Source organism: Oreochromis niloticus, linkage group LG7 (assembly GCF_001858045.2).
Source record: "Oreochromis niloticus isolate F11D_XX linkage group LG7, O_niloticus_UMD_NMBU, whole genome shotgun sequence".
In the NCBI taxonomy this organism is placed as follows: domain Eukaryota; kingdom Metazoa; phylum Chordata; class Actinopteri; order Cichliformes; family Cichlidae; genus Oreochromis; species Oreochromis niloticus.
This window is the reverse complement of record NC_031972.2, coordinates 49,268,153-49,292,298: the sequence shown is the minus strand read 5'-3', so window position 1 is coordinate 49,292,298 and position 24,146 is coordinate 49,268,153. Positions and strand designations below refer to the sequence as shown.

The 24,146-nt window shown below is 41.7% G+C and overlaps 1 protein-coding gene across 6 annotated transcripts in view; it reads left to right on the top strand.

Moving 5' to 3' along the window:
- The first annotated feature begins 14,215 nt into the window (after positions 1-14,215).
- The window catches only part of reln (reelin), a 97,721-nt gene continuing 87,790 nt past the window's right edge, over positions 14,216-24,146 (top strand). For 5 of the 6 annotated variants that reach the window (XM_013270586.3, XM_013270584.3, XM_013270585.3 and 2 more), the window contains exon 1: positions 14,217-14,781. In XM_013270586.3, the coding sequence (XP_013126040.1) occupies positions 14,529-14,781 (253 nt within the window). In that variant the 5' untranslated portion in view covers positions 14,217-14,528. Of the gene's footprint in view, positions 14,782-24,146 lie in introns of all 6 variants that reach the window. The other variant, XM_025908652.1, reaches the window with a different exon arrangement.

The window sequence follows — 24,146 nt, the reverse complement described above, 5'->3', positions numbered from 1 at the left end:
CCTTAGGGCGTAAGCTGGAGTTTTAACATGTGATAGGGAGCGAGAATAAGGAAAGAATAAAGGAGAGAGTAGGAGCGAGTCTAAGCGAGTAACAGTGGAGGAGCGTAGGAGAGAAAGCTCGGAGAGAGGGCAATCATTGAGAAAAGGGCAACCACAGAGAAAATAGATTAGCTGAGGAACTGCAGCAACAACACTGGGAGCAATATGGGATGCCAGAAGTTTAAAAATTTTTAAAAGAGATTTAAGATTTTTTTTTTTTTTTTTAATGAAAGCAACAGTGCTGTTTTTGTTTTATAAGATATAGGATCACTCAGAGCAGTGAGCCTGTGATTGGCAGACACATTTGTGATGGGGGACAGACAAAGAACGACAGCCCTGTGAGCACAGTCAATAGCCATTTAGAGGAGACGAAGTGAGAGATGACAGCTGAGCAGAAGGGTGTGAAGAGAGGAGGATAAATGAATGAGGGGAATGCTGGGAGGATGGGGAGAAGTGAGTGGGGGGAGGTCCTGTTGTATATTGTGGTAGGATGGGACCGTCTTGTGACCTCTGACCTGTAATTGGATCAGTGAGTGTGTGGAACACTGTGTTGAAGGACCTACAGTGGAGGATTCAGTGGACCATTATATTTTGTGTAAATCGTGTGCATATCTGCATGGATGTGTTAATTGTAACGTACGCCTAAACCTCGCCGTTAATTACAGTCTGTAGCCATCATGATGATGGTGGAGCAGGTGTGCAAGGAGCACTTTTCTCTTTGTCATTGGTACAGTGTTGCACATAAGTGATTGTCCTTGGTTGTTATGAGTAAACATTGAGTGCACAACATCATTTTAAAGCTGAATATAAAGTCAGGAAACAAAGGCTGCTGGTTTCCCTCTGTTTCCTGTCTTGCTTTGTAAAATTTTGTCTTGTAAAATGCTCATGAATGCGTCATTATTATGAGAGGAAATGGATTCACTTGACTGCATGCGTGTGTGTGTGTGTGTGTGTGTGTGTGTGTGTGTTGTATTTGCAATTTGCATTTCTCTTTTTAAAGCAGGGCCCCATCATTGATTGACTCGAATCAACTCGCTCTCTGTGTATGTCTGCATTTGTTTGACTTGTTGATACCCCCAATGTGGGACCACCAGCTCCTGGTCTGCTGACCCATATAATTAAGGCCACAGGGGTTCCTCCTTCTATTCATAGTGACAAAGATGAAGGTCACATTATCATCTGTATCATCTGGCTCACTCTGTCCTCCTCTCCATACAAGGGATGTTCCTTGTGACTAATTTCATTGTCAATTAAATGTTTGAGAAATGGTTAAGACTGTAATTTAATTACTTTTGTGCAAGTATTGTGTGCATAGCCATTTCACTCTGTTAATTCCACCCTTTTGCTATCAAATCATATTTAAAATGCCTCTGAAATTTGTGGAGCTGTCTGCTGTCTGTATCATTGCACGCACATGTCATTTTGGCTTGGCGAGTGTGCTGCCACCAGCAGCCTTCTTTACTTGCAGGATAATGTCCACATGGCTGTATTGGATGTGGGTGACAGATTGCTCTGGTTCAGTGGTTATAGCCTGACACAGCCTAGACCCAAGCATTTCTTTTCTAGATCAAAATACTGCCAAACCACACAGGTTTTACAAGATGTCATCTGTCTTTCCACCTTGCTGGTTTACAGTATTTCATCACAGAGAGAAAGGGGAAGACATTGTTGTAAGTGACTGCATGACATCCCACAGCTCGTTTTGTGCAATCTGAGCAATTAGTCGAACAAATGAGTATTTCTGGTACCGACTAGCGAAGGCAGCTTAAGCTTCTAGTCAAATGATTGTTCACATCCCTGGTCCGTATCTCTTCAGTTGTTGACAGTTGGTGTATGTGCACAGTTTAAAAGATATTGTGTCATGTCTGCCTCAGTACGTTTGGTTTAACCAATCCAAAGCAGGATTTTCATCCATCTGTGTGGGGTTTATACGCCAAAACAACCATCTATTGTGTCTCTCCAGCATCCACACCCACAGATCCACATGCCCACAGCCGCTACTTATATCTGTTTGTTTGCACAATCAAGCACAATATGGATATGGCGACAAATTGGCTTAAATCAGTTAGTATGCTGTAGTGTCTCAGCGGGCTAAACCTATGCGGTTCCCCTGACAGCCATGCCTTTCTCTAATTGGCATCATCCTACCTGCCATGAAGCCTGACATAAACTCTGGATTATAAAATGGAGCCAGGTGCATTTGTTACAGTAGATTTACACAAACAGATACAATGGTCTGACAACCTCTGGCCCTTTTGCCGGTTGATTGCCAGATTCTGGTGTGGTTGGGTACTGTCAGAGCTCATCCTGTGGAGGGGGGAAGAAAATGGAAAGCAGAGCACACAGCCAGCGCAGTGCTGCTCATCCATGTCTCTGGACCCCTACGATAGGTGGGATGGATGGAGTTGAAGAGATGGATGCTGGGCAGCCAGTCTTTGTGCTTCTTCAGAATGAAACCTTGATCTGGGATATGGAAAGGAGGAGGAGGAAAAGGAGGAGAGCTGGGAGGAGGAGGAGGAGGAGGAGGAGTGGGCTCCAAGAGGGGGTGCGAAGCTTCTGGTTTAAAATGAGATTTTCATTTATTTATTTATTTAGCTGAGCTCATAGCTCAAGGCTGTCTGCTTGCTTTTTGTTGTATGTTCTGTGGCCTCAGTGCCCCCTTCCCCCTCCTCCCGCCTTCTTCTGTGTTTCTAATGTGAGTGGATCTGCAAGTGCAAATATGTGTGTGTATGTGCGCTCATGCACATTTACACCTCTACTACTACTACTGCCAGTGTTTGTTTGACTGTGCACGTGTGTGAATGCTGTGTGAGTAAGACTTTTTTGCGTATCTCAACAGTGTTTACTGCTATATGCGACTGTTAGCACTGCATATGTGTTTATTTGTAAGAAGTGAGAGTCTGTGCTGGCCGTCCAGGGATGAATGGTATCTTTTGGAATAGATCTGTTTTATTATGTGTGTGCCAGCCATGCTGTGCAGCTCTCACACACACAAGCAAAAGCAACTTATCCTAGCTGCTGAAGAGCGCAGTGCCCGAAAACAGCTCGGATTATGCCACGGAGTGAGAACAAGAGCTGTTTTGTCTTACTTTTTTTTTTTTTGTTACAAGTTCACATTGGCATTTCCACCAACCACACTAAAATCAATACTGTATCTATTAGGCCATAAGAATGTATGTGTAGAGAGACGGCTTTTTGATGGCCTGCGTGTAGGATTTCAGTTGCTAGAACACCTCTCTATCATTTATCAAATTGATTTTCAGCCATGGTGATAGCCTATTTTCTCCCGAGTTCTAGACTCTGAAAAGCTTGTGTCAGGAGGTCGGCTCATTGATCTTATTTGTACAGTGAACAAGTCCGATCTCAGCAACAGACGAAGGAATGACAGTACGGGACCCTAAAGTACATGGATTCGCCTCCAAACAATAAAATCTGTGTCCAGCAAGAACTTCCACTCTGCTGCTGACTGCCTTGCAAATACTAGAAATCTTGTTTTTCTCGACTTGCTGTGTCCCACATAACTTCTGCCTCATGTCCTTCTTAATTGCTTGCATGCTGGATGTCAGGATGGGGAAATCGCTGTCTGTGGTGTCAAACCACTCGGCATTCTCTTCGTCTGTCTCTGTCACAATGTGGCCATGTGTCTGTCATCCTCCATGCCTCATATTCCTCAGCTTGTTCTTTCACAGCTCCGTTACCATGACTGCAGGAAGGGAGGGGGCTGCTGTGATGACAGTGAACTGGGAGCTGAACTGAAAGCGAGGAGTTTGGAGAACAGATTTTGTGTCTAACAAATGCAAAAGAAGTACGAAGCTAACTGTCTGTGGATGGAGGCAGCCCCGAGCGACGCACTTTACCTTGCTCAGAACTCAGAAAGAACTATGACTCACAGCTATTGAAAAATGTATCACACTTAAATGGTGCCAAGCCATGTGCCTCCACCATTTAAACTCACAGATATATAAAGACTGTATTCACTGCAGGCAGCTCAGTGTTTGACTATTTTATATATTTAAAGCAAATGTGCGGGATAGCATTATGCCAGAAAGTGTGCAGAAAAAGGACATCGGGACATGTGCACCTGCATTTCTTTTTCTTTGACATGTCTTTTTGTGTGGATTTTGTTCGGTGGAACGAAGCTCCTGCAGTTAATGCCAAAAACTGCAACATTGCATCATTAAGCTGTCCAGCTTGCAACCTGCTATGAGTCATTCTTATCACTCTCACAGCATTCATTTGCAGAAAACCACTGCTTTCATCAAAAAGCTGTAAAACCTTACTGCACACTACCTTCTTAGTACCAAACACTTAGCCGCTTTAATATTTCCGTCAGGCTTCAGTACAGACAGCAGTTATTACATTTACCATTCATGAAGATCCCAGAAACACAACTTCAAATTAGGGGAAAAGTTATTTTCCATGAGTACAGCCACACATTTACCTTTTATTTAAGCATGAAAATGCACACAGATTCAATTATTATTAGTTAAAGGCATTTTAGCTAAGGTAGCAGGTCTTTTGACTGTTTGCTTAAATCTCTGCTAATCATTAAGTTGCTTGTTTAAAAAAAAAAGAAAGAAAAGAAAAGAAAAAGAAAAACAGTAACTTGGAGCATTTGCCAGAAATGGTCTGAGCTGTCATGCAGCAGGCTGGCTCATGTGTGTCATTTGATCTAAACCCCAAATATTTCCAAACTGAAGCAGAGGCATTTATTATCCCCACCAGTATTTACCATTGAATTAGTTGCGTGCAGTATGTGCTGCACACGACAGTCTATTTGGTTTATAGCATCTCTGTATGAGTTTTACAGGACTGGGAGCATATGTTTGAACCTTTTAAAGCTTTGATTTCTAATCACTGTGATGTACCTTTATTCTGTGATGTCTTTCAAGCCAAACTGAAGTACCTTTCTTCACATTTCTCAGCAGCAAATGCTTAATGTGCAATTATTTAAAAAATACTGTATCTTACTGTTGTTATGATTGGAACATTACATTATAAACAAACCAACTGATGTCTGCTTTGAGTGTTAAAAATTAACAACGGTAATTTAGGGTACAGATTCTTGTGATATTCTTTTTGATTAATTAAAAACTTGCAACATACAATCTAACAGATCAAATCATTGTCATGTTCCTAAGAATTTTGCATTTTAATTGTTTCTTTTCTGATCTTAAACTCAGCTTTAAATGTTGACATTTCTAAACACCTCAGGTGCTCGGTGATATGTGTACATACACATAATGTGGTTCATAGTGTACTGTGGGAAAGTCTTTAGCTACACCTTATTTCTTCATGCTTTCCTAAAATATGGCAAATAGGAACAACAATTTATTTAAAGATGTGGAAACATACAAGGAAAAACAGAGTTTGTTCCATTCTAATGAGCTTAAACGTCAATATTTTTTACGACCACCTTTATCCTTCATCCTTCACAGCCTGAACCCTTAGGCATGCTTTCTTGTAGAAGAAGTTTACTTTCGGCTGCTCCCTTGCCACAAGGGGGTCGCATGTTTGATTTGGCAGAATTTTTTACTGGATGCCCTTCCTGACACAACCCCAAGGGGGATTTGTGTCTCCAGCTGGAAGCGAACCAGCAACCTTTTGCTTGCCAAGTGATTGACAAGCAAAAGGTCTCTGCCATTGGAAGCAAGCTTCCTCGCAATGTCTTTAAATAGTTTGCAGAAATAGTTCTTCTGGCTTCTTAAAGGACATTCAAAGTTCTTTTTTGGATGTTTGCTGCCAAGTCTGGGCTCTGGGGAGGCCAATCCACGACTGACTGCATTAGCGATATGTTTGTTAGCATTGTGTTGTTGAAATATGAAGCTGTTTCAATCAAATGCTTTCCAGATGGTGTTGCATGATATATCACATTCTCATGGATATTTTCTGTATTCATCTCAGTACTGGCAAGATCCCTAACACTGCTTCCTGAAATGAAGCCGAGAGCCTCCACCGTGTGTCAAAGATGGCTATAGACACGCACTATTGCAACCTTCTCCTGACCACATCTGTACATACTGATGATAAGGCCTGTGTGCACTGATTTTCAGTCCACTTCTTGGGTAATTTCTGCCTGTTTCCCTTCCTTAAGAATGACCATTTCAGATGAGGCTTGAGTGAACAGTAGATGGATCAACTGGGGGCCAGATGCATCTCTCAGGGTCCTGCTAATTGCTAATTCTTCATTTGTCATTTTTCAAAAATAAAAACAACTGCCATGGGGAATTTAATACCAGTAACTTGTTTAAAAGTAGGAACAGCGTATCTGTATATTTCATGTTGGATACTCTTGGCAATTCTTATAATTTAATAACAAGAAAAATAAAAGCCCAGCTTGAAATAGGCCAAGGTTTGCAAAGGGCACTGTTAAATTCTGATGAGCAATGACAGGTGTCCAAAACTGAAAGCTGCTTTAGATTAATGATCTTCAGGCTGCACATTTTTACCAAGTTCAAAGCCATACCTGCGTGTTTCCCCAACATGTTTTTAGTCATGCAACGAAAAAGAAAAATGTTTGTGCCAGTCGTTTAGCTTGAAAATGTACTTCACCTTGGTAGCAACAGTGTTGGGCTTTCTTCTCGCAAAGAAAAACAACTCTGCTGAGTCCCAGTGCAAAAACTAGTGTATACTGTATTTCTGGCTAATAATGCTTCAACAAGAATTCATGGAAACTGATTCACATGTGAGTATTGAAAGAGAAATTCTGGAGAAAGGGCACAACAGGAAAATCAAATGAAAGACTTTAATATAAGTTCCATGGTGTACAGTCTAGGAACCTATGCATCTAGTCTTGTATAACTGAATAATTAGTCTTAGATGTTTACTTGCTTTTAACCATAACAAATTAAATGCCATTTTACTTTCTTTTTCATTTTTGTTCTGTCCAGTGTTTTGGTTCGTAACATGGCCTCACAGAGTCCCACACATATTCTGCTACTCTCCACTGGTAGCTTGCAGATTAATGTGGCCCTAAAGTGGAAAGCAAAAACAACCGAGTCACCCCTGAACTGAGTGAATGAACTGAGTTCTTTTATCAAAGATCTTTTTTTTGCTTTTCTTGTTTTTCCTGTCACTTTTAAACTACATATAATTGTTAACTCATTGTGTCTGCAGACCCTCCATGAGCAGATGTTCCACTTAAACAAGTTTTTATACGTCAACTTTTATCTCGCTTTGTCCAAACAGCAGGTTTGAGTTTGGATTTTCAGTTGTTTATGTGGTAGAAGAGAACCATAGAATGCGGGGAATGTTGATCCCACTGTTGTTTAAAGGATGATGCTGTACTTACTCTGCATGGCTTACTCATTCATCAAGGTGTCAGTGTAGCCACTTCCAGAGGTTTTTGTCCTAATTGAGGAGTGGAGGACTGAGGACATGGGATTTTTTTTTAGCAGCCATGAGGACTTATGCTTGACTTTAAGAGGGAAAACTTCTGTCTTAGTGTGTGAACACAAACTCTGAGGATTTAATGCCTTCAGTCTGAGACTGCATCTGTTAAAGCAGAGGATGCATGAATGTTTAGATCTAAAAGGATGATTCTAGCTAGCTTAGCTTGTGAAATTTTCCTAAGAACATCAAGACGATTTTTCTTAGTTTGATTTTATATATACACCCACTACCCACTTCAGCACCCCAGTTTTCTTGGGGGGCATGTAGAAATGGTCAAGATAAAGTTCAAACCCAACGTGAGAATGGGCAGAAAACCAATTCAAGTGACTCTGAACATTGCATGGTTGTTGGTGCCAGACAGTCTGCTCTGAGTATTCCAGAAACTGTCGATCTCCTGGGATTTTCCCAGAAAGCCATCCATAGGGTTTACAGACAATAGTCTACAAAAGAGAAAATATCCCATGAGTGGTAGTTTACTGGGTGGAAGTTACTTTTTGATGTCAAAGGAGATTGACCAGACTGTGTTGAAACTGCAACAGTAACTCAAATAACTACTCATTACAACCGTGGTATGCAGAAGTGCATCTCTGGCTGCGCAACAGGTCGAACCTGTAGTAGAAGGGCTACAGCAACAGTTTCCCGTCAACTAAGAACAAGAAACTGAGGCTACAATTCAATTGTAGCATGAGAATTTGATATAAATGACACATGCCACAAAGCTCATGTCATCAAAAACTGTTTTCTTGAGTATGACAATGAGTTTACTTTACTCAAATGGTCTCCACAGCAATTAGATAACAGTCCAATAGAGGACTCCGTTTGGATGTGATGACAATGGAAGTTTGCATCATGGATGTGTAAGTGACACGTCTGCAGCCAACTGTGTGATACTCTCATGTCAATATGAACCAAAATCTCTGAGCACCTTGTTGAATCTATGCCATGAAGAAGTAAGGCAGTTCTGGATGCAAAACAGGGTCCAACCCAGTAGGAACAAGGTGTAATAAATATATATCTATATCCTGGATATAGATCCATATCAAATCTTTACATTTGATATGTTGATGTTGAGGCAACCTCCTCCACTGCTCAAGTTGCAATTCCATCTATAACTTAAAGAATAATCCTGCTAGCAAACAAATAAACCAGTTCAATCACGTAACTTCTTTGGCAGAAGCAAAATAAAACAATTTTCTGAGACCATTTTCTTATGTATCATTGTTTTTGGAAAATACTTTAAGTTGTTCAAAAACCAATGACAACCCAGTGCAATGAACAACTATAATGAAATACAAGATGAACTTTTTCAATTCAGTTCAGCTCAGTTGTCGTTAAATAGCAGTCACCTCAAGGTGCTTTATTTTGTAAGGTAAAGATCTTATAAAAATATAGAGAAAACCGTAATGATCTGATGTTCTTTGAAAAGACACACTGTGGATATTTATAATATTTCAAAGATAAGTCTAATAAAAAGTTTTACTGTAGGTGAAAAAAAATCAAGAGGAAGATTTTCTAAATATCAGATGGCTGAATTTTATCAGAGATCCATAAATTTTAACTGCTTAACAAAGACTACATTAGGATGATTGGTATAGATTAGATGGAAATAGATACAATTGCACACAGCAGTAACAGAACTAGACCTTCAAATGATCCAAAGGAAAACACCGCTTTTTAACCATTTTAAATTGATGAATATTTATTTGTAGTTGGAGCAGAAGTAAATCACTACATTGATTTTGCAGTCTTTGCACACTGTTATGGTCAGTTTATGGTTAAAGGTGCATTCATTTATTTAGTTAGTGTCAGCAGTGTTTTTGGGGTTTTTTTGGTTGTTTTTTTTCTTTTTTTTGTGCCCGCTGAACCTACGTGTAATATGTACAGTACAAATAACAAAATTAGTGTCATTAACAAAACAAACATGAAAACTGTGTTTTCATTGTACGTGGCCGCAGCTGAGTCCCAACAACCAGTGAAGTTGTTCCTTGTGCAGTGGCCCAGCAAGAGAGTTTTGGGGTGAATATGGCTGTTTTTATTTATGCACTGAGCAACTCACCCCTTCTTTAACTCCTTTCTAGGGAGAGAAGCTTTTCATGGGACTAATTGGAGTGTGCAAGCCATCACAGCGCCGAAGTGTTCCCGCAGGGCCTCGCTTTCAATTTTTCTCTTTCCTTGCCTTCTCCCCTCATCCAACACCCAGGCTGTTATTATCATTCGCCATATCAAGTAAACAACCTGTTAGTGTAAATTAGGGTCCGGTGAGTGATGAGGCGACACGTCCGACCCCTCCGGCTTCCCCTGTCGCCCCTCTCGCTCTCTGTCAAACTCTTTCTATCCCTTTGAGCTCTTTTCTTCTTTTGTTCCCCCATCCTCTGTTCTGCCTTGTTTGGCACGTAGCCTTTTCAAAGACACTGGTAGTGATGGTGGTGGTGGTGTGTGCATGTGTGGATGTTGGGGGCTGAAATGAAGATTGAAGCAGACAAAAAAGCCCCGGCGCAAGCTTGAGGTGGAAATTAATAATGATAAAAATAATTACTGCCCCACTCCACTCGCCCACTCCTCCCCGACCTAGTTTTCATAATGGAGAACGATAGCCCCCAGTCGCACTCTGTGTATGTGTGTGTGTGTTTTGTGTATTAATACATCTGTGTGTGCACATAGGGGAAGGGGCTGTACAATAGCCACGGTGTAATAGATGTGGGACAGGACCTACATGAGGAATATGGAGAGATCACCAGGTTCAGGGGTGTGAATTTTTGTTACTAAAGCCTGCTACAGGTAACAAATGGCTCTCCTGGAGCACGCCACCGGCATCAGAAACACTTGTTCCAGTGTTCATTCTGTCTTAGAGCGCTCTGATTTTAGTCATGTGTTAAATTCTTCATTTTGTGCAGATGTATTTGTGAGAGTATGAGCATATGTATTCAGTTTCTTTGTTTCTTTTCTTCATGAAAGTTAGTCAGTGTTTAGGATGAACTATGACACAATTTATACTTAAAGTATGCAGTTATTTAGACGGCTCTCATATAGTAGCGAGTTGTCAAGGTAGCCCTAAAGCATGCTATGATGTGTCATCCTTTTAAGTATGAACTTTATTTAGCGAGTGAACATTACATTGTATTAAATGTGAATTAAAACTACCAGTTGAATCAACAGGAAAGTGTTTAAGTCATACTGCGAGGCATCCAAGGGCAATTTTCATTTAAACTTCTGCACAAGCCTTTTTGCAACCAGAGGAGTCGCCCCCTTCTGGCTGGTAATAAGAATGCAGGTTTAAGGCACTTCTGCATTGACTTAACTCTGCATATAAAGCTAATGTTGTTGTTAATCTTTAATGTACAGTCTATGTTTTCAACCACAATACCTATTGTAGTACCTATAATTACAGTAAGAGGGAGCTGCTATCGCTAAACATCTTGTCATAAAAACGTAGTTTAAACTTTTAAGCTTCAATACATCATCAATTAATACGTCAACTAAAAGAGTTCCTCTCTACTTCACTCCTTACAAAACCACAAAGGGTTAAGTCTCTTTTTTCTGTTTCTTATAATAATTTGTCATAAAAAATTGATTTTAAACTTAAAGCAAGATACTACTATGAAACATGTTCTAATGATAATATATGCTAATGGTTTCCATCATAGTAACTTGTTCTTTTTATTTTACTGCGCTCAAAAAAGATGGTGTGACCAACTGAGAAAGTTTGTAGGACCAGTGGTACCAGTGGAAAATTTTGTCTGGAGCCTTTGCTAGACTGATTTTTTTTTTTTCCCTTGAGTCCACTGCATCAGCAAACCCATTGTGTCAATGCAGTCGTCGCAGTGAAATGAATGAAAGGGCTCGCACACTGTGCTTTTGTCTAAATAAGTGGGGCTAATTAAAAATAATGAGCTGCGTGGGCCGTCAGTGTACCGGTCATGTAAACTATACTGTGGAAAGAGCAGCCATCTACTTAATTATTTGTGTTGCATTATCCATCTAGGATATAAACAAGTTTTTGTATAAACCAAATAAAGAGGTTACACTTCATGAACTTTACAGTTTTCTGTTTACCCCAAACTGTTACCCCCATCCTGGCCCGCTGATGCTTTACTGGAACTTCTTTGAGGAAACCAGAAGACGTTTTCTTGGTTTCTTCTTGTTCTTATGCGATTCACTCCTTCTGCCTACCATTCCTCGAATACTCGAAAAGCAACATCTTGATCCAAGTGACACAGCAGTACAAACTGATTTGGGTTTTATTGGGAGATTTGTTCACCTCTTGTTAAAACTATAAACTTGAGGAGTACATTTTTGATTGCATACTTCAGGCTGGAACTACAGCAAAGCATCATTTTGTGCAAAATGCTAACTGCACTTAAGGAATTAAGTTTCTAAAAAGAAATCCCACCAGTGACTTAATGCATTTAGATTAATTAAAAGTGCTTCATTAAGCCAACACAGAGCTGTTGGGCAACTGCAGACTGTTTGAGAGGAACAGCATAGGAGGACTGTGATAACCTCTGATCTCACTCTCCAGACTCGGCAGACAGGTCCACCGAGCTGACCTTATAAAGAAACTGGGGACGGCACACGCTGTTTCTAAAAAGTTGCTGCCGTCCAGTAACTACCTGCACTGTCTTGATGTACTGGTTTTCCATCGCAGTTCTGCTGTGAATGTGCCAAAACAAAACATAACATTACAGTACAGCTGTTCATGGTAAAGTTGCTGCTATGCACTTTAGTCATCCTTTTAATGTGTTGTCCCAGCAGTGGTCTGGTCACATGATTATCTTGGATCCTATATGAGGGAAATTGTTTTTTGTGCGTGACTCCACAGCACTCAGTTTTTTAATGATTATGAGAGAGAGAGAGAGTCTCTGTAATTTGCCTATGCATTAAAAAAAAGAACTAAAACTCAAACACATGATCTCATCTAGCATGAACTATTCTTAGTGGAGAATTGACCGAGAAAAAGTTAAACTATGGCGAGGAGAGCGCTGAATTTAACAGAGAAAGAGGGTTTGTTGTTCAAGCCTGACAGTACAGTTTGTATTAAGCTTATTTCAAACCATGTCATGTTTTCCTTCATTATCAGGCTGGATGTAAGCGTAGCTGAAGCTTCTCTGGGATTTGTGGTTTTGTCTGGCACTTTTTCACAAGTTATTATAAATCAAACTGACCACTATAATAGAAATCCACAAAGTGAGTGAAGCTTCCCTTTACAGTTGCATAATATTTGTCTTTTTGCCCAGCCGTCTTGGATGTCTGGACTGCAATGTGGATAAACACGCTGACTGGAGCTGGTCTGTGAGCTGCAGCTGCCCTGGCAGGTGAATAACTTTGCAAGAGCCAAATATAAGTCATTAGATCAACATAGAGATAACAAGAAACTGATAGAACCACATACTATGTTTCTTAGTGTGTTTTTGTCTGTAAATAAGAGTACTCTTTAGTGCATTTTGATTCGTTGTGCAACTGTGTATTTGTATCTGTATATGTGCATACATATGTGTGTCTGGTGCAGTGTTTAAGCTGTGAAAGCAGCTGCCCATGCAGGACTGGTTGTGCGTTCTTGCTGTGGGTCACCCAGGCTGTTTGGACATGAAGCTGCTGAGTGTGAGTGTGTGTGTGTCTGTGTCTACCTTGCTGGCTTGGGAGTGTTTATGTCTGCAACAGGCACTTAACCACACAAACCCAGCAGGCAGCTAAAGAGAAACACCAGAGGAAATAATTGGTGGTGGTAACAACGGCTTCTTTGCCTCCACCCCCCCTTTATCATAATAATTTATTTCATGTTTCTTTTTTTCTTTGGCCGTGTGCCATGAAAGGAACTGTGCAGCCACTGGGACAATTTTTTTGTGTTTGTCATATATCTGGAAAATGTTTTTGTCTCCACAAGGTCTGAAGAAGGAATGCCTGTTGGGTGGGGGGGTGCAAAGTGTATCACTTACACACAGAGCAAGAGAGAGATGAGCAGAGAAAGAGAGTTGCATGGCTGAAATACAGGTTCTTTGTATTTACTCCCTGGTGAAAAGGGAAAAGGGAAGATATGCATGTGCTGGACGAATACTTATCCATCAGCTGGTGGTGGGATAATGCAGAGTGGAACGGTGGCGCGGGCTAGTCTGACAGGGGAAAAAAAGTTGGAGAATCTTGTGGAAAAGGAGATTCTCATGGAAAACCCATGAAAAAAAAGCGACAGAGGAGAAGAAGAAAAACACATCCTGAGCACTTCTAAAGATGAGAGAAGAGACGGAGAGGTAGAGGTTTGGAAGAAGAAGGAGAGGGAGATCGGGGGGCAAAGTGGGAGAACAGCAGAAAGAGAGAAAGGGAAGGAGAGGGAGGTGAAGAGAGCTTAATAGGGAGGGAGAAAGGAGGTGTGATAGTGGGTGGGAGAGGAGGAGACAGTCTGGTGGATGGGCAAAAAGACAAAGGAAGAGAAGAGTGAAAGGGATCTGTCAGAGGGCTGCTTAGGGATGAAGAAACTAACAGATGCATAGAGATAAGGCCGCCAAGGTCTCCAGAGAGGGATACAAGAGTGCAATATGGAGTAACAGAATGGTTTAGTGAGAGGTAAAGAGGAGGAGATAAGAGAGGGGGAGAACGAGATTAAGGAAAAATTCAGAGTGATAGACTGGCGGAGAAGAGGGAGGAGAGAAGAGCTGGATGAGAGAGAGGAGGGAGGCCGTCTTGTAGAGCGCATACAGCACGCGTGGAGCTGGTGTTGGAGCGAACGAGAGACAGAGAGAGGAAGGGAGGGAGGGTGGGAGGAGAGAGGGAAACAGAGGGAGGGGGTGAGGTATTTAAACGCCGGAGCAGGACAGCACAGGCGAAGCTCTGAACTCCCCGAGAGTGGAGGTAGGACAGGGAGAGGAAACAGAAGAGCAGTTTTCCTGACGACCAAGCCCACACACTCAGACACAGAAATACTGCACATACAAGCACACACAAGACGTGCACACTCTCACCCACGCACTTTTGGACTTTCGACTCATCTCTGGACTCCAAACCTGTCCTCTGGAGCTCTACCCGCGCCTCCCTTGCTCCCAGCCATCACTCTCCTTACCACTTCACCCACCTTCACTCCCTCAGCCCCTCGCTTGGTGTGAGGGCAGATGGCCATGGCGCGGGCCTCTCTTGGGGGTGCTTTAGGCTGTGCCCTGCTTGCCCTCGTCCTGGGGAGCAGCAACATGGATTTCGGGGCTCCCCCTGCGAGCTTCTACCCCCGTTTCAACCCCTTCTTCTTCCTGTGCACCCACCACGGTGAGCTGGAGGGAGCCGGGATGGCAGAAGGTGGGGGAGAGGTGCTTCTCACCCTCCAAATTACAGGCAACCCCACCACCTACACCCCTGGACAAGAGTATCAAGGTGAGCACACCCCTTAAGGTGTCCACTTTTTAAAAAAATTTTGCATGGAAAAGAGAATGGGATGTGTTTGTTTAGCAATGTTGATGTCAGTAAGGAATCAGTAAAATAGAAATGTCTTGAATTGATAAAACTGTGTATTTAAAAAAAAAAGATCTCTTTTTGATGATTCATTTCTACAAAAATGCAATATGCATAATATGCACTTTGCATTAAGACATAAAACCAACTTATCGAACAGAAATTATGCACACTGGGGGTGCAGTTAATTCCTTTTCGTGCAGGTGTTTCGTGCGGCTGTTGCGTGTGCACATGGGAGTTAACAGGTTCTGTGAGGTGGCTGTTGTTGGAAACCAGCATTTATGTAACTGTAATAAATAGTGATGCTGAGTGGGACTCCTCTGATCCCGATGCTCCATGTGTAGGTGGCTTCTCCACAGGACTAATGGCGAGATCCCTCCAACTGAATGAGAGTGAGAGAGAGTGTGAAGGCTGCGAGTGCGAATGGACAAAACAGAGCACCACAGAAAGAGATGCTCTGACTGATAGGGAGAAAAGATTAGGAAATCAGTGAATCATGCTTCGACTAGAAGAGGAGACAGATACTTGTGTCCCCTTTCCCACACTGATGTGCCGGCACCTGGTCCTGGAAAACAGATCCCCTCTGACCTCCCCAAACTCTGCTCACTCGCTCTCGCCTTACTTAACACTGGGGACAGTGACCCTAACAGGCCACCACAGACCGACTAAGGTTACATTCCCACGCAGCTATCGTCTTAACAGAGAATTGATGTATGCACATTTTAATGTGTCCACCATATACGATTTCCTAAATATACATGCATTGCGTGCACCTTGCTGATGTGTTTGATTTAATTTAATACATTATTGTTGACGACTGAATCTTAACTCTCAATTCAGAGTTTGTATTACTGTATGAAGAAAGGAAAAAAGGGCAGGAAAACAGATCAGGAAAGGATGAAGCAGTATTATTCTATGTCGGAAAAATAACAGCCCGGATCAGCCCTTCAGTCAAGCACCTTTAACTGGGGCCGGGCTTGTAAGGAGAGCGGGTGGGGAGAGATTTGAATAACTAGCTGGTGGATGGGAGGGAAAGCGCGCACAGAGAGGTTTAGATAATTAGCATTAGAAATGTGGTGGACTGGGAGGAGGGAGGGATTTAAATAGGGCCAAGGCTGGGATCGGATGGAGTAGGGGGAGATTTAAATGACGATGAGAGGATTGAGCCGATAAGATACCAGCAGCAGGGCTTGCACAGAAAAATGACAGGGTTCCAAGCTGCTCACTTTTTTTCTCTCCCCCCCGCCTCTGTCCCATGTTTTGGCACATGACAGCAGGTCATTGTTACATTTCCAGGGTTTTGACTGAGTTTGCTTGGGGATGGAAGGGAAAAATGGCAAGAGAGCAAGTGAAATGCTGCTGGCTGTGTGCATAGTTGTGCAATCGTGAGCAATCCCAGTCTCGTCTCTTTTCCACCTCTCTCATCTTTTCAAACCTTGATGGTTACAGCCAGCCTTGCATGTTCTTACCACAGCCATTGCCAGGCTCATCGTGGTAGGAATTGAGTGGATTTTGAGGGGCTACACATACACAGCAGTGAGACTGAGGACGGGCATCTATCTGCATGCCCTGCTAAATGTGGAGTGATAGGAAAAAGACAAAAAATGACATCCTCTCATGATATGATAAGAACAGGCAAAGTGTTTTCTGGGAATAAGCTTGTGTATTTAACTGGTTTACATTTTTCCCCTGTTTTTATGTGCTTTTTGAACCTCAGTTTTGGATTAGATTTTGGTTTAATCTTCTAAAGCAATGTGTGATATAACTATCGAACGAAATGGGGGTGGAAAGTATTTGAGGTTCTGGCTGTATGCTTGTTGAAGAAGCTGTAGAAAAGAAAACTGAAGAAAGACCGTGAAGGAGAAGAGGTAGAGGTTAGTGGATGGAGGTAAAGTTACAGAAAAGGAAAGAGATAGATGATCTTTTATAAAAGAGACAGGAGGTGAGTGTCTCAGAAATCTAACTCGGCGTTTGGCGCAGAGCAAGAGGAAGATTCAGTGTGGCCGCACAGTAATTGAGTTTCCAACCTGACCTCACTGCCTCTTGCTTCTCTGTTGCTTTTGAGTGATAAGACCATGTGTGGGCAGTGTACTTTTGAATGTGTAGACAAGATTACGGTGTTTAGCTATCAGAATGAAATGACCAAGAGAGGGTGAGAAATGTTTGAGAGGGTGGGTGTATTGGCAGGGTCATAGTGGACAAAATAGAAATACAGCACTGTGGAGACTTTCTGAACTGCTTGGAAACAAAAGGGGAGAAATGAAAAGGTTTGTTGAGATTTGTGTGCTCACATTCAGACTCTAGGGTCACTTCTTATACCAGACAAATGGAAACCAAGTGTGCACATACTGCCTACGTAGAGCCTTATCTTTTAATAAAGAGACAGAAGCAAAAAAGAAAAAAAAAGTGAGGTCACACTGGGATTTAAGGCTGTCCTCCAAATAACCAAATGACCCTTTTGAACTACTTTTGATACACTCGGGAAGCAGCTCTCTTTATTTCAGTGATGTTAAAACATTTTTTTATTCGCCGCCTGGCCTCTTTTAACACTGCTCTGGGAGTCATCGACGGTCTCCATACAGCAACCACATGTTTATAAGAAGCAACATCAGAATACAAAACCCAGAGCACGGTTTCTAAACACAGTTAATCAGAGAAAGCTGTTTTGCATTTCTGTCATTTCTCATCACCCTGCTGTGGAAATTTTGCGTGTTCGTCTTCACAGATGAACAATAACATTAAGAAAACACGGTGACACAGCAGAGAGAAGAAAAGGAACAGGCAGATTTGATCTAAACAGAGCATTAGATTTAAATCCGGAGTTGAAGGGACATCATTTCACCGGATCGTGGAGTGTTTGGGTCTTCATTAGAAAGCACAGATTGGCGAGGGGACAGAAGGGCTGTGTGGTGTCCTCTGAAAGTCAGCAGAGAACAGCCAGACAAATGGAGGTATATAGGTAGAAATGGGGCCAGTGAGATTGATTGGGGTCTTTTTCATGTCAAGGTGTTTGCACCAATTTGTTTGTGTTAATGGCCGTACACTCATGAAAAAAAACCCCACAGTCATGTTTATCGTACCGCGACTTTTCGTATGGACATCTGCGTTTTGTTTGTGCCACAATAACACAATGTCATGTGTGTGGTACTTGAAAGTGTGAGTGAGTTGTCTGGAGCTTGCTTTTATATGCACGGTTCTTGATGACATTGTGAAGCACTGAGCCACTCACGCAACCACGCAGGTTCCAAACAGCCCATACAATGGTCTTTTTCAGTGTCGCTCAGGAGGAGGAAGGGGCAAAACAAGACGGCTGCTTAGAGAAGGAGTTGTCAGTAGATGCTGAAACAGCCTTTCCTAATCTGTCTATGGTTTAGTCCGTGGACCTTTTCCATGTGCAAATGATTGAAAAAGCCAGAGAAACAATCAACATTTCAAGGAGATTTGGACGTTGCCACTAAATGACATTCTTAGTGGGAGTTTGGCGATAAATTCATCCTCACAAAATGCCATCAGCTCATGCCATGATAACCTATGAGATTAGGCTTAGTGAATTGCTCCGTCCGCTCTCCCGTCAGCCGCCAGAAACAGCTCATTGTGCCTCGCAAAGTGAAAGAGGCCATTATCTATCTGCAAAGTTGATTACTCGTCATGGTTAGGGGAGTTTTTCTGCAAGTGTGCTGTTGACTGATGTCTGTAGAACAACATGTTGAATTGAAGGTCACAGGAACAAGGCCCCAGAAGGGTTGTAGAAAAGCAAATATTATCTTGCCTACATCACATTATGCAAGTAAAACCCCAGAAAGATGTCTTGCAAACATAGTGCCCATCTTTAGACTATCCAAACAGGCACGCGCTGGCTTCAGATTGAATGCCCAAATGACATCAATCTGCTGTGACTATGGCAGCCGTGTGGATGTCATCAGCACCTTCTGCAGTACTTAACCTCTGAGGGGACTGTTAAGTGTCTGCTTTCTGACCTCTGACCACTTCTTGTCAGTGCTGCATTGTTTAGAGTTCTGTTCCTGAGAAGATTAGATTAGAACTTTTTTTTCTGTCCACCTTACATTTCTGTTCCCCTTACATGTAATATTTTGTATTTATCGCTTCGCAAGACTAAGAAAACTTGAAGTAACCTTGGTCAGCGAACCATTTAAAGGCTGCCCTAGATTTTATGCAGTTTTGGGAACAGCGAAAACGTGAGCAAGACTGGGGAAAGAAGTGAGGGGCAAGGGGCTAATGGTTTAATAGGGCTCTCTTGTGAGCAAAAAGCAACATGTGGACAGCACAAGCACTTTCAAGTGGTCCAAACCGGTGCATTCATTAGCTTCCCGGCCCTTCAGCCTCTCTGCCTCCTGCTGCTGTGTTTGAATAGGTCACTTCAGTGGGTAGAGAGAAGTGTGTCAAGTGTATTACTGTTTGTATGGGCGTTTTTGGGTGTGTTTGGGTGTTCTGTCTTTGTGGACACTGAATGATGAACCATTTAAAAACCATTGTGCTCTCTGAGTTATGCCAGTTTCCTTTATATCAAGGAGCAGATGGGCGAGAAATGAGAATGGATATTCATTGGGAATCTTCCCTTTGTCACACATGCACGCCTGGCTGTGTGCACAGCACTCAGCTCTTGGTGGGTGATCCATCATGACATAGAGACAGGTCAGATGTTCCGCTGGCTAAACACAAATGTCCTGATCAGCGGGCTATTACAATTCTCTGTGGCGGTGTTACAAAATGACATCGCAACATAAGTTAGTATTTTCCTGCTGTCATGTGCTAAATTGCTATGCCAATATATTTCCTTATTAATGTTCTTAAGCTATTATAACATACTGTACAAACCCATGACATTGCAGAAATAATAACTTGCAGCGACAAACACACTTCTCTGTTGCCACCTTTGTTTTCTTTTTTCTCATAAAGAGTCAATGAAAGGCTGCAGCAGAGAAATTCAAGCCGTGATAGTTGAGATGGCGCAGATGCCACCTATAAGCTACATTTCTAGAAAATTGATTTACTGCATCAGAGCACAGAGAATCTCCTTAGATAGCAGTTACATTGTTAGCCGTTGCCTGGCTGGTGCCAGAATGATGCCAGCGTGGTGCCAGGTGTGGTAGAAAAACTAAAATTGAAGGCAGTGAGTGGATCCCTGCCAGGTGGAGGTGCGCGTCTGTGCCAGTCTTATCTGGCCAAGCGGCACAGAGCTGCTACATCTTTTATTTTCAATTTCCTCAACGGATTCATTTTCCAGCCAAAACAAGAAAGCTCTTAACAAGCACATGTGAGTTGTGTTTTCATTAACTTTCACGAGTGGGCAGATGAGTGGCTGTTTTCAGGATGCTAGAGTGCATGCTTGTCTGTCGGGAGGCAGAGGGGGGGCTGATTTGGAGTGTCTGTACGTTGATAATACGAGATGTGATGTGCAGAAACTAGACTCCTGTTGTCCTAACGTGTCCTCAAATAGTGCATTTCCCATGTGTCTGTTTCTGATGTGTGTGGGTTTCTGTTTTAGAAAGCACAAATACCAGCATGTTCCACTCCTGGCACACATTTTGCAGCCAACGTAAACCACATCAATTATAGTGACATTATGAGCTTTTCCACCTTTGATGCACTTTAGCAGCATTCTTGGTGGTGACTTTCTCAGGATTTAACAGTAAACAAAGCTAATGGAAGCCACAGTGTGGGCAGACAATGGCTGTACTTTATGAACACGATTGCTATTTGCTTAAAAACTCATTCAGGCATGTCTAATTTGTCATCATTCTTAATGTAACAATTAGGACACATGAAAAGGAAAATGTACAAAAGACATTTTGCAGCAGAGCAGTTTCATTTTCAAAACTGCGTAAAATAGCGTCCCTCTTTCTCTATTTGCACCGAGTTACAAAAAGTTTATTTATCCATGTTACTTGTAAACTTTATTGATTTCTTATGTTTGCTTTGACACAAAGCCTGTCGCTTCAGCTCACAATTCTCTGCATGTGTTTGCTCTGATTTCAACTGGAAGTTTTTGGTGTCTTATATATTTGAGTCATTGTTGATTCTTTTAAAATGCTGGCATACTAGTCCTTTTCGGATATGCTGTCTTCTTTATTTTTTCCTTGTTCATGTGGAGTAGAAAAGTTTGTGCACTGAGTAACATGCCAAATTTAGTTCCATAGATCTGTTTAGCAAGAGGGTTTGTGGGTTCTGACAGCACAGAGGAAGAATCAAACATGTTCTATGAGTTAATAGATTAATCTATTAATTAGATTAAAGACTAAACAATAAATAAAGAGCAAAATGTCTTCCAAGCATCCAAGCCAGCCAAACTAGCATGCTAGACCTACATCTAAGATTTAAAGCAGACGCTCCAGCACCTTCAATTGATAAGCATGTAGGTTTGACAGGCTGGTTACTGTCAAATTAGGGTTTTTTTTTATGTCTTGGAGATACTTACTCAGTAATAAGGCAAGAGTGATATCCCACAGCCTCCTAACAACTTCAACACATCCTTTCTTTCACCTCATCCTTGTGTTTATGGTGCAGATGTGAGGAAAGTTAGATACTTAAGAAACTAGCTAGCTCCACAGAAGAGGAGCAAGCATAAATGGAGTACAGCTTTTTTTTTTTTTTTTTTTTATGTCATGTAATTTTCGAGCAGCTCAATATATCACTAAACTCACAAACTCTCTGGGCAACGTTTTTGTTAGCTAAATGTGCAGCTGTTGTACTTTCCGGGGAGATGAAAATGTGACAGTTTCAGATATGGAGAAAGATGTAAGACAGGAGTGGAGAGATGGGAGAGAGCTTGCTTTCAGAGGTAACTGCTCAACATGTGAAATTTGATAAACTGGAAATTTGAAGCTTCTGTTTATTGTCCTCATTCATTTTCGAGGTTTTAAGTCGGATATTGGATGTATACAGCATGTTACTGAAGTTGTGTTCTTCCATTTTTGAAACATCTTGCAAAACAAACTGAAGTATAATAATTTTGTGTTATTCAAAGGTTGCTTGAAAATACCAGGCAGTTTATTGCAGGATATGCTGGTTAGTTTGCAACAATGTTTCAGGTTTACTGTGATTCAGTATGCTTACATCAAGGGTAGCAGACAGCAATTATAGTAATTATTATTATATATATGATATTTCATGGGATGATGTTTATTAGTTTCACTCACCTAATTTTACCTTTTATACTAACATTATATGGTCAAGGGTTTGGAAATCAGCCGTAGAGCTCACAAAACATCTCTTGCTGAATTCAGTTGGAGCCTTTAATTCACAAAAAAACTGTGAATATTAGAGTAGCAGGTCAGCTGATCACAGCCTGTGCACAAAGAGAAATCTACAGTAACTCACAATGCAAGTTATTATGTGACTTATTTTTAAGTACTCTTTTCCCTGCACTGCTACACCCAATCTGGGGGTTCTCCAATGTGCCAAATCCCACTTTACCTCCTGTCTGCACCCATTTTGGGTATAAGTCCCATTTTGGAAACCATGCTCCATGAATAACAAAGCTAGCAAACTACCTTTGCAGAAACACAGAACTTTGGACAAAAAGTAAAGGAAAGAAGTCTGGTAACATGTGGAGGGAATGTCAAAGTCTGATGAATTCATAAAAACTCTGAAGTGCGCTGGGGATTTTTGAATATAAATTTAAATCATTTCTAAAATTATTCAAGTGAGAGACTTGGATATATTTTTTATTTTTTTGCAGAAAGGGTTTCCAGCATACCCTGCTGAGGAGAAAATTAAAGTCTTTTATTTCCATTGAGCACCTATTGTATACCGTGGAGAAACAAAAGGCTCCGGTGCAGTAGGTGAAACATGGAGAAAACTTTCAGTGCAACTGTTTCAGCTGAACGTCAACCAGTAAAACTGATTGATTGAGTGAAATTCCGTTCTGCCTTTAGTGGCATTGGTATTGAATGAGAAAACATTTTACCCTCATTGTGTGCTTTATTTCTATTTATTCTCATTTAACGTCTTGCACAACTTCTTTGTGCAGAATGTTTTTTATTCACAGTTGTTGTTCATTTTTTAACACAAATGCCATTTGCTTTCACATGTTGTCGTCGAATGCAATTATCTCGTGTTTTAGAAGTGAAGTTCAATTGCATAAATACTTCCTGGGGCAGCTGCATGTATCAGTTTCTATGATAAAGTATAATGAGAAACAGAGCGTCAACTCAAATAGCCAAAATACTCGAAACCCTGAGGGAGGGAGCGTATCAACCGCATTGTATTTACTGCTCAAGTTTTTTTTAATAGAAAACATGAGTGACACGCCCTTCTGCAGTCTATTCAAATTATCTATATTATTTTATAATTGCACACTCCAGTTCTCCCTTTTCCTCTGCCTCTTTGATGTTCACTTTCAACTAACATGTGGTTGTAAATATATTTACAAAGTTATTTCCTTCTCAAGTCAGATAACAGGGCTACACATGACATTAAGAGCTCTCTGTGTCTATTCAAACTCCCCCTTACCACTCTGCCTCATAACAGTGTTGGTGATTCTCATCAAGAGGTACAAAGTGGCTCATAACTGGATGAGAAAAGTGATGAATCCTTCTGTTGTTCTCTTGGGATCCTTTACCAACTGCTGTCAGTTTTGCCAATGGCCTCTTCCTTTAAGAGAAAGGAGGCCGCTGATGGAGGACTGTGCACCTCCGCCTCTTTCTTCTACTTCTCTTTTTGCTCTAGACCCTCCTCCTGGCAGCTTCATTGAGAAAACTGTAATCCCTGCTTGGGGGGCAGTGTGTCGTCTGTGCTGATAGCATTCAGAGGGACTTGTAGCGCTCCAATGGGCCCACTACAGAGGAGGCGGCGTGGTGCAACTGGCTGGGTGCTGGGCACACGCCGTGTGGCACAGGCGGATTAGTCCCAGCCCTGGCCCCTTCCCCCCCACCCATTCAGCATCAACCTCCTTCAAACAACTATCCCACTCTGCCCAGAAAAACACAGCAGGCTGGCAGAAACAGATTACAGATCGACACATCGAAAAGCACATATTCCTTCCTTGAAAATGCTTCCCATTTCCCCGCTGTTCCCAGATATGCAACCTCAAACCTCCAGCCTCCATTACGCCATGTGTGAGTTCTGACTCAGGAAAATTGAAACTTTCTCAGAGCTTCTTCCCGTGGACGCCAGCAACAAACAACATCTATCTTGCTTTTGGTGGTTCATCAGCTGCATTTCTGAAATCCAAGCTCACTTTTAGTCATTACTTACTTTTGTCAAGAAGTCTTAAGAAAAGAATGTCTTTAAAATCAGTCCAAGTAGATAAGAAGCCTGTAAAACAG